The sequence below is a fragment of the Engraulis encrasicolus genome, chromosome 22, assembly GCF_034702125.1.
Source record: "Engraulis encrasicolus isolate BLACKSEA-1 chromosome 22, IST_EnEncr_1.0, whole genome shotgun sequence".
In the NCBI taxonomy this organism is placed as follows: Eukaryota; Metazoa; Chordata; class Actinopteri; order Clupeiformes; family Engraulidae; genus Engraulis; species Engraulis encrasicolus.
The window spans coordinates 794,867-805,331 of NC_085878.1; the positions used below are offsets into that span (position 1 = coordinate 794,867).

Genomic DNA, 10,465 nt, shown 5'->3' on the forward strand with positions numbered 1-10,465 from the left:
TAAAATGTTCCTTGAAAATGTTTTAATTTAATTTAATAAAAGCTAAGGCAGTAGCACTTTCATATTTGGAGAATTTACTTGTTTATACGATTCTTCCTGAAAAGTAATGATAAGTCGTATGGACTAATCTGACGCAAAACACATCAATAAAGGACCTAATGAAATGTGTCACGCTGCTCGCTAATCTGACATAAAAGCTCTGCAAAAGCACTCTCTCATCTTGCAGAAAAACATCTCATAAGGATATTTCTAAAGGAATAAACTATTAAGGACACAGCCATAGATGTAATAGAGAATCAAAATCCAGCAACATGACCAACTTGAGTATTTTTTGGGGCTTTTTGGCTTTTATCATGACAGGACAGTATGAGAGGAGACAGGAAACAATTGTGAGAGAGAGATGGGGTAGGGCTGGGAAATGACCCCGTCCAGACTCGAACCGGGGTCCCCGTGGGCTTGTACTGTAAGCCAAAATGTGGGGGCTTAGCGCGCTGCACCACAGCGCCCCCAACATGACCCACTTGAAACTGTAAGTTGTAAACTGGAATTGGTTTGTTTGGGTAGGGTACTGTCTGTATACGATAAAATTACAGATTACTAGCAATGGCTGTAAGGGGCAAAATAAAGACACTGCTACACAATGCCTTTTCAGTCCTTGAAGAACATAGAATAAGATAAGAATATCATGTATGATGGATGTCATCAATCAATACTGTCAGTCAATACTGCATGTAAAGAAGCAACTGCCTGCCTTTACCTACAGAAGGCCCAGCTCAACAGCTAATGGGCAAAATGGCCACATCAAACACCACGGGCATACTCATGTCATCATAATGCGTGTATGATATTAAACATGCAGGAGGAGAAGAGAAAAAAAAACGACAACAGATAAACTGAAAACACGAGAGGCAACAGCTGGTACAACAAAGAGTGCTGGCCTTTCATTTCCAGTGAGGCTTTCAGTGGGATCTGTCATGGAGGGGGAGAGAGAGAGAGAGAGAGAGAGAGAGAGAGAGAGAGAGAGGGAGGGAGGGAGAGAGGGAGAGGGATGGAGAGGGAAGGGGAGAGGGAGAGAGGGATGGAGAGAGAGCAGGGGGATAGAGAGAGAGAGAAAGAGAGAGAGGGGGAGAGGGATGGAGAGAGGGGGGATGGGGAGAGGGAGAGAGGGAGAGAGATAGAGTGGGATGGGGAGAGGAAGAGAGGGGGATGGGGAGAGAGAACGGGATGGGGAGAGAGGGAGGAAATGAAGGGTGTGAGATGAAAACAAACAGGGCTGCCCCGGGGCACAGTAAGCATCCAAACAACACACACACACACACACACACACACACACACACACACACACACACACACACACACACACACACACACACACACACACACACACACACAGTAAGCATCCAAACAACAACCACACAAACCTGCTGCCCATCAGCCTCACAACTGGATGCAAACAGACCCCAGAATGCTGATCCAAATGCTAGGCTACTCTAACTCAAGCCATGGCTCCCTCATCTCACTCAGAGAGCCAGGGACATATCCATGTCCTATTGATTTCCATATTGACATATCCATCAGGCTTGTACGAAATTCAGAATGGAAAGAATTTCAATTCAAAATAATGCCATAATACGAACACAAGGTGGTGCCATTACCTTGAAATTCTTTTAATTTAATCTACACCACCCATTGAAAGTACATAGAACACCACCACCTAGTGTTCGAATTATGGCATTACTTTGAATTGAAATTCTTTCCATTCGGAATTTCGTACAAGCCTGATATCCATGTCCTATTGATTTCCATATTGACATATCCATGTCCTATTGATTTCCCAACTTTTGGACGCGTCTCCAGGGCCAATCGCATTGTACCCAACTGTGTACCCAACGCTGTGCAAGAGCAAAAATGCTTCTCGTTGAAAGTGTACTGTATAGGTACAGAATATGGCAGGGCAATGCATAAGTCATAGGGATGCAAATTATCGATTAATTCATTAATAATTAGTTGATAGCCTCATCGATCGACTTACGATTAATTGATAAGCAGCGTTTTCCCCCCGAAATTTCAATGTTTCTTGGGAAAAAAACGACTAAATCTAAAAATTTTAATGAAAAATTGATATAAAATACCACATTTAAATTAATTCTATTTCAATTCTTTAATCCAAAAGTGATTTAAATATTCCCACTATTCACACCCCTCTTTACACACCCTCTTCACATGCCCATTTCACCTGGGTCTCTTATCAGTTTAATTGCCGATTAATTGCGATTAATGTTTTTTAATCGATTAATGCACTTGCATCCCAATAAGTCATGTTGCGTTCTAGTGGATCATCATCCTACGGGTTAGGCATAGACATGTGGACACACTGAAGAGTAAAATAAAGTGTGCAGCCAATACTGTCAGTGCATATCTATAGAACAGAACCATTCTCCCCAATCAACAACTTTTTTATGTAAGAGAAGTTCACCTGAATGCCAGACTGTGGTATTTGAAGTTTACCCAAAGAGTTGAGTTGTAAGCAAGTTGGATTTCTTCCTTGAGCTTGAAAGAGTCTTTGAAGCTCAATGAACTCCAGATGCTTACAATTGAGAATGAGAATATTCACAGACATTTTTTTAAAGCCCACCTGGGAAACTCCAACTCCCATTGTCATTGTGACACAGCACTCCACAGCACACAAGTGTTCACTGCACACAACGAAATAGCATGTTATGCCTCACCCGAGCAAGGGGGCAGCCCCAATGGCGCCCCAAGGGAGCAGTGCGGCGGGGCGGTACCATGCTCAGGGTACCTCAGTCATGGAGGAGGATATTCAAAGTTTAGGTTTAAAGGGACACTGTGCAGGAAATGGTCAAAAAAGGTACTGCAACTATGCTGCTCATTGAAGATGGGCTGCCTATTGTCAAATATGATATTTGCATGAAAGTTTACTAAGTAATAATCAAATATTTTCTAGTATGGTCCAAGTAGAGTCATTTTTTCAGCTTAAAATGGCTATTTTTGGAAATTCAAAATGGCGGACCATGGAGAAGATCCCCCTTTTCATGTATGAAAAGTGCTATTTTTCCCAGTTATAATGAATACTTAGAATTTGATGGTGGTGGTAAGTATTCATGAAAAAGGTAACATTAGTGAATGGGTAGCATGAATTCTGGAAATAAACAACTAAAAATCTCACACAGTGTCCCTTTAATGAACATGGGCTGTATTATTTTCTTTTCTCTTCTATTCTTTTTTCCATCCTCCTTCTCCTCCTCTACCGCATCATAATATTGCTTACTAGGGCTGCACTATTAAATTAATTATAAACGTGATTATATATTTTTTTCCATGACCATGCACCCTTACTGCTTACTCTTAATGAGGGGCAGCCGTGGCCTAGTGGCAAGAGAGTTGGTCTTTCAATCTGGGGATTGCAGGTTCAAATCCCCACTGACCTCTCCCTACATCTCCATCCATGGCTGAAGTGCCCTTGAGCAAGGCACCTAACCCCACATTGCTCCAGGGACTGTAACCAATACCCTGACAAATAATAACTGTAAGTCACTTTGAATAAATGAAAGCGTCAGCTAAGTGCAATGTAATGTAATAATACCACTAACCATGCAATTACTATTGCTCCAGGCTTCCAAAAACCTTCAGCTGACAAATTTCATTTTTCGTCTGTTGACAGACTGGCCTACTTCAATAGACACCCTGTCATATAGACAACTCATTGTTTCTTACAGGGGCAAAGCATTTACGACCTCTCTGTAGTCTGTGCCCTGCTTGAGTGGCAGGCATCAGAACCTGAGATTACTGTAGCGCACTTCCACTGGGATGCATTATAGATGAGAGAGAGGGGATAGTTTACAGTTTGTCCAAGTGCCATACCCTCAGTCAGACAAGAAGGTCCCCCTCTGCCCGAAGATAGTTCATTACAACTTTAGGGATGCACCGATACCACTTTTTTGAAAACCGATACAATTACGAATCGAGCAAATTGCGTTAGTTCTGGCAGACCACGTAGTCAACGCTCTCATTGCCTATTGGCTGTCACCGACCCAACCCATACAGACGTCTACGAATTATCTGCGCCTTGGTTAATTAGCTGCTGCTCGCAATTGGATGGTAGCGTTTCTGGCGCCTCATTTAAACTACCAGATCTGTTTTGCTGCCATTGCTCTTTTTGCTGCTCGATTTGCTCCCACCACCTCCCCTGCTCCACCAAATTGTCATCTCCAATCAATGTCATATTGTTGTCATTGTTGCTTGCTCTGTTCTAGGGGGTATGTTGCCTTTCCAGCTAAATGGAAGGCACTCCACCTGAGGATGCTGCTGTTCCCTGTTTTTTTATTTTTCATGGAGCTCATGGAGAAGCTTGGGAACTTCCTCCGAACAGAGCCATACCGCCAAATACAAAATGTGTGCATTCAGAAATAAAGCTTCTGAAATTTATCTTTGTTTCGCGTCTCATCTTTGACTAGAGTGGTACTGACAGAAGTACATTAATGTGTGTACTTGCCGATACCGAGTACCGATACCGATACCTTTTACCACCAAAATACAATGGAAATAAATGCATGGCCTTGGTTTTTTCCACCTGTGATATTTGTATTGTCCATTTCCATGTAGATTTAAATTAAATTAAATGTATGAGGTGGCACTTTTTTCCATGCTGCTTTCAAGTCCACAGAACGTGTATCGTTCCTGGTATTGGCAAGTGCTTGACGAGTACGAGTACAAGTATAATGAGCAGTATCGGGTGCCAATATTTTATCGGTATCGGTGCATCCCTAATTACAAGATTTACCAACAATGGAAACCAAAGGCTCAGTTGCCAGTGTTAGAAAACACACTGGCCCATCCCAGCCATGACTCAAAGAGCTAGGGGACTGACTGTTACGCTGGGGACCTCGGTTCAATTCCAGCCCATGGTTGTTCCCTGTCTCCAGGACCCTACATAAATTAACCCTTTTCACCACCAGCAAAAATGGCCGGTCGATGTTAATCGTAGTAGCCAAACATACGCTCACTAATGGGCCAAAGTGGCTTGTGAGTTTGTCTTTTCTACCAGCCAAACTGGAATAATTCAACAGGAGTTGGCAGGTTGGCTGCCTTTCTCTCTCTTCCATTGCCCCACGGCTGCCTGTCTCTCTCTTCCATTGCCCCACGGCTGCCTGTCTCTCTCTTCCATTGCCCCACGACTGCCTGTCTCTCTCTTCCATTGCCCCACGACTGCCTGTCTCTCTCTTCCATTGCCCCACGGCTGACTGTCTCTCTCTTCCATTGCCCCACGACTGCCTGTCTCTCTCTTCCATTGCCCCACGACTGCCTGTCTCTCTCTTCCATTGCCCCACGACTGCCTGTCTCTCTCTTCCATTGCCCCACGGCTGCCTGTCTCTCTTCCATTGCCCCACGGCTGCCTGTCTCTCTCTTCCATTGCCCCACGACTGCCTGTCTCTCTCTTCCATTGCCCCACGGCTGCCTGTCTCTCTCTTCCATTGCCCCACGGCCCAACCCGAAGAGACAACAAACGGACACTTTACTCTGCACTGACAGCATAATGTCTTTGTAGCACACACACGGGAGTCTTGAAAGAAACACAAGTGTAACATGGCTGTAGGTGGCAGGCTGTGTGTTTTTGCTGTCATGTCCACACACACACACACACACACACACACACACACACACACACACACACACACACACACACACACACACACACACACACACACACACCACACGCACGGCTGGGGAGGGGAGTCTGAAGAGGGTCAGGCTGTATAGATAGCGGGCGCTACATCCCTCTGAAGCCCTGGGCTATGATAAGGCACTGCACATTCTTGGCTACCATTTGCTATCCTCCCACTCTCTCTCTCTCTCTCTCTCTCTCTCTCTCTCTCTCTCTCTCTCTCTCTCTCTCTCTCTCTCTCTGTCAATATCAAAGTAAAGGGAGAAACACAGTGTTTTTTTTTCTTTTATGCTCCACTACCCTAGGAAATCCCTAATATGGGCTTTCGTTTCTGAAAGCAGGAAATCATTTCTTGCTTGAGATCATCAAAACGTTTCCAAGTTAATATGACTGTCTACTGGCAAATGGTAAATGTAGCCTACCGTACTGTCACACGCCTGACTGCATGAAGTGAGCCATGCTGGAGATCCTCCTGCCATGCTGCTTTGATACACTGTTCTATTACCACTGCCCTCTCTGCTGATACAGTTTGGAGGTTAAGAGGAAGAACAGCATTTTATGTTGGTGCCATCATTGTGTTTAGTAATAATAGTTTAACTTTTTAACTTTTTAATAACTACTTAGTTAATAGTTAATAATTTAACCCCTTAATCTAATGGTGAGCCTCGGTTATAACCTTATAGTCACCAAAATGGTAATGACCAAGACTTCATCATTGGTTACCTATAAGACGGCTTGCATTGCCATGGTAAAATTGCTATGATGTAGTTGAGTGTTTTCAGCAAAGAGGAAATAAGCGCGTCGACGGGCCCATCTGCAGTAACTTATCAACTTTGTGATTGAGGATTACTGTCACATTACAAACTAGCCCTGAACAGAAACACTGTCACATCATAAGACCTACGTGTTCAGGGATGCAGGGCAGGGCTATCGAACATGGTTTCTCAACCAGGGTGCCCTGGGGTGCCGCACACCTCCTTCAGGGGTGCCGCGGAAACATGGCTGACCCGAAATTATGTGAAATTGACCTACATAAATAAATGAATTATGTAATATAAAGTATGTAATATAATACATCTAATTCTCTAAATTAATAAATGAATGCATAGCCTTTCTGAGATAAAGCTGCAACTTCAAACGTCTCCAAATGTGTTACTTTTCTAAGCTTGTGTGGTATCGAATGCGATGCCAGTTACGGTTTTGGTGGTTTGGGGTGCCTTGAGATTTTTCATGAATTGAAAGGGTGCCTCGCCTAAAAAAAGGTTGAGAAACACTGCTATAGAATACGGTTACATGGTTGGAAAGAGGGGCCACAGCCAGGGGCCCCAAAGTTCAGCACCCCTCTGCCCCACAAAACAAAAAGGCAGTAACTGTGCTTAGAGCTGTAACTGTGCAAAGAGCTCAGAACTGAGTAAAACGACTTTAAAATCATCCAGGCTAAGTAGTTTTAATTTGCTTACTGTGTGATAAGCTTTGTTACTTTATCATACCACAGGCTTTGATCAATCCTCAATAATTTTATTGAACTTTACATTTGGCATATACAGTATGTCATTTACATCATAATACCGTTATTAATTTCCAACAATACTGTTACTGTCTTTTTGCTTTTTAGGGCAGCCCTGCTCTCCCACACACTTCGTTGTCGAGACAACAACAGTACAGACTTCCCTAGTCCCAAACACAACAGCACATGACTGACCCTTCCCTCACTGACACTGTAATACATCCAGGGAAGCCGACAAGGGGGGACAAAGGGGTCTGCTGTCCCGGGCCCGGGGAGAGAGGGGCCCATATTTGGGTCCTCATACATTAAATGTATTGGGCGGGGCGCCCTTTCCTTTCAGATGACTTTGTCCTGGGCCCAGCCAAAGCTGTCGGCTGCCCCCTGGACACATCTATACCCGGCTGGCTCCCAGAGACGGGTTGGTGTTTATCCACAAAGGCCGGGCGTGGCTGGCACTGAGCCCTGTTGCCAGAGCACTCTCTTACTACCCATCACTTCACATCACCCCCTTGCTGTGTCACCACCCAGGGAAGCCGACAGGGGGGGGGGGGGGGGGGGGGACCAAGGGGTCAGCAGTCACGGGCCAAGGTAGAGGAGAAGGGGGGTCCTCATGAGGGACGGAGAATCAAGTCCTAATAACCCATATATGTGTACGGCGTTCTGTGCACTTTGCATCTGCTAGTGATGTTGGCTATGATTATGTCCTCGTTTGTAATAAAGCGTCTGCCAAATGCAATGTAATAATGTAATGTAATGTAATATACTGTAGGCCTATGAACCGCGTGGGGGGGGGGCCCTTTCAGATTACTTTTCCCCAGGCCCCGGCCGGCCAAAGCTGTCAGCAGCCCTGCTACCACCTACCACCACCACCACTGCTGCACAGCGGCATATTAATGCATTCAAGTTTCCATCCCGCACGGGGCGGCCAGCTGAGCATCAGTGACAAGTCCCACTCACTCCCCTGGCATCTCTCTGAGACACTAACAAGTCACAGGGTGGCCCAGGCAGACGCACGGGACGGGGCCGCTCCCTGGGCTGGCTCCACGTCCACGGGGCGGTGTGCTGCCGTCCCAGCTGCCAAGTTTAGACACTCACAGGGAAGATGACATGGGGGGACAAAGGGGTCAGTTGTCCCCGGCCCAGGGAGAAGGGGGGGGGGGGGGCAGAATTGGGTCCTCATATCATTGCATGTATTGGGCGAGGGGGCCCTTTCAGATGACTCTGTCCCGGGCCCAGCCAAAGCTGTCAGCGGCACTGGTCACTCACTATCACCTCCTCTCCTCTCCTCGCCTCTCCTCTCCTGCAAGAGATACCGGCCCTGACCAGCAACACAGCTCCCATTCTGTACATTCCTCCAGCACACATGCAGTTTATAGCAAACCATATCTCTCTCTCTCTCTCCTTTCCTCTCTGTCATTCTCTCTCTCTCTCTCTCTCTCTCTCTCCTTTCCTCTCTGTTATTCTCTCTCTCTCCTTTCCTCTCTGTCATTCTCTCTCTCTCTCTCTCTCTCTCTCTCTCTCTCTCTCTCTCTCTCTCTCTCTCTCTCTCTCTCTCAACTGTATATGGCCAGTCCACCCAACAACACTGGGTATTTCACCTGTGTTAACAGGGAGGGCTAATCTGGCCCATTAACAAACAGACAGCATGTGGTGGTCATGACCTGTTCTTTACTGAAAGAAAAAAAAAACTCTTAGTGTGGCTGTGTTTGCACAGTGTGCACAATGAGATTTTGAGTTCAATTTCAAAGTCAAGTACTTTGCTAAAGTGAAAACAAACAATTATTTGTGGGGGTTGGCTAGACTTACATTGTCATAAAGTACATGTTGGTAAATGCACTCTGAGACCCTTGGTAAAAAAAACAAAACAAAAACAAAAAATCAGCTGTAGGCTACCGAGACCAAACTCTGGATAACAAATCAGTATTTCAGCTGTGGATTTTCTGCAAACGTGAGAAACTTACACTGCGAAGTGATACACAAAGCATTTCCATCCAGATGGTCTCTCCAAAAAGTTGTATGCGCGTCCTTGAAGATGACCCCGGGAGAGTGCAGGGCGCCCGGTGCTGTAAACCGACATCCGGGGGTTAAGGTTATAGCCGTGAAGGTGGGATGCCCGTCGCTGACCCCCCACAGTTCGGATGTCATCCAGGCTCTTTTTCCTCAACGATTTGGTTTCCGTTTGCGGGACCGCTAAGGTGTGTGCGTTGCTATGTGCCCCAGAGAAGGCATTGGGCGTCTTTTCGGACATTTCCATCTCCGACGATGATGGTGTAATTCCCTGTGGAGTGATGGACGACCCCCCTAAGTTCCAAGAGTTTCTGTTGTCCTCTGTTGTTGTGGACGACATAATTGCTGTCTGTGAAGGTGCTCCAGGAGGCTGGAAAGAAGGTAGGCTAACCTTCTGAGTCCAGTTCAGTTTGTAAATGCACTTGTTGTGCGCTCCAGTTTGGCAAAGTTTGTCTTCTGTCAGTTGAAAGTTGAAATCATGGTCATGGCTTCAAATTAGCTTTAAATCGCACTTAACACCGTTATCACACAGACCTAAACAGCATTGTGGCTATATTTAAAGACATGGCATGCGCATCTGTAACAGTCTACCAGGGTGGCTATCTGCACACTGACCGCTGCGGGCAGAGCAGTGAAAGCGTCACTGGTGATAGAGGGTTTGGGAGACGGCAATCTAGTCTACCTCAATCACGTGCACGTCATTAAAAAGGTTTAGCCTACCTGACTGACAGGGGCATGAATGGATCGTTTGACTAAACATGAGTAACCCACCCTGAACCAATGCAATACAAATATTATAAGAATTTTAACTAATAGACAAGAAAATTATGTCAGTCATATTTGGACATTTTTTTAGGCTACAATACGTTTCTCATACAGTTACGAGTGATTTACTCTTTTGTTTGCAAGTTTCCCATTTTTAATCAAAATTAGACTACTACCTTACTACGACCTTGAGCGTACGCCTGGTCACCCTTGAGAAGTCCACAGAGCGGTTCTATTCATTCAGAGACGCGCTTCTTTTCCAGCGGGGGTCACATGGCGCACAAGCGGTGACAGCTTCTGTTGTCGGGTAGATATTGCTGTTTTAGCAGATGCAAGCAGATACCGGGTAGTTAGTGGGACGTAACCTTCATGCAGGAAGTGTATTGTTTTTTTTTATTTCAGTGGTACTGGCATTAACCATACCCGAGAGAAGGATGAGTATATAGGCTACATTTAAAAGGAATAAAATAATGCAGGCTATCATCTGGTTACACCCCCTTAAA

At 45.4% G+C, this 10,465-nt stretch overlaps 1 protein-coding gene across 1 annotated transcript in view; it reads right to left on the bottom strand.

Annotated features, from left to right (window-relative positions):
- The window catches only part of kcnq1.1 (potassium voltage-gated channel, KQT-like subfamily, member 1.1), a 100,265-nt gene extending 90,446 nt beyond the window's left edge, over window positions 1-9,819 (bottom strand). The window contains exon 1 of the mRNA XM_063189220.1: window positions 9,152-9,819. Coding sequence (XP_063045290.1) covers window positions 9,152-9,537 — 386 coding nt within the window. The 5' untranslated portion in view covers window positions 9,538-9,819. The remainder of the gene's footprint in view (window positions 1-9,151) is intronic.
- Between the last annotated feature and the right edge of the window lie 646 nt (window positions 9,820-10,465).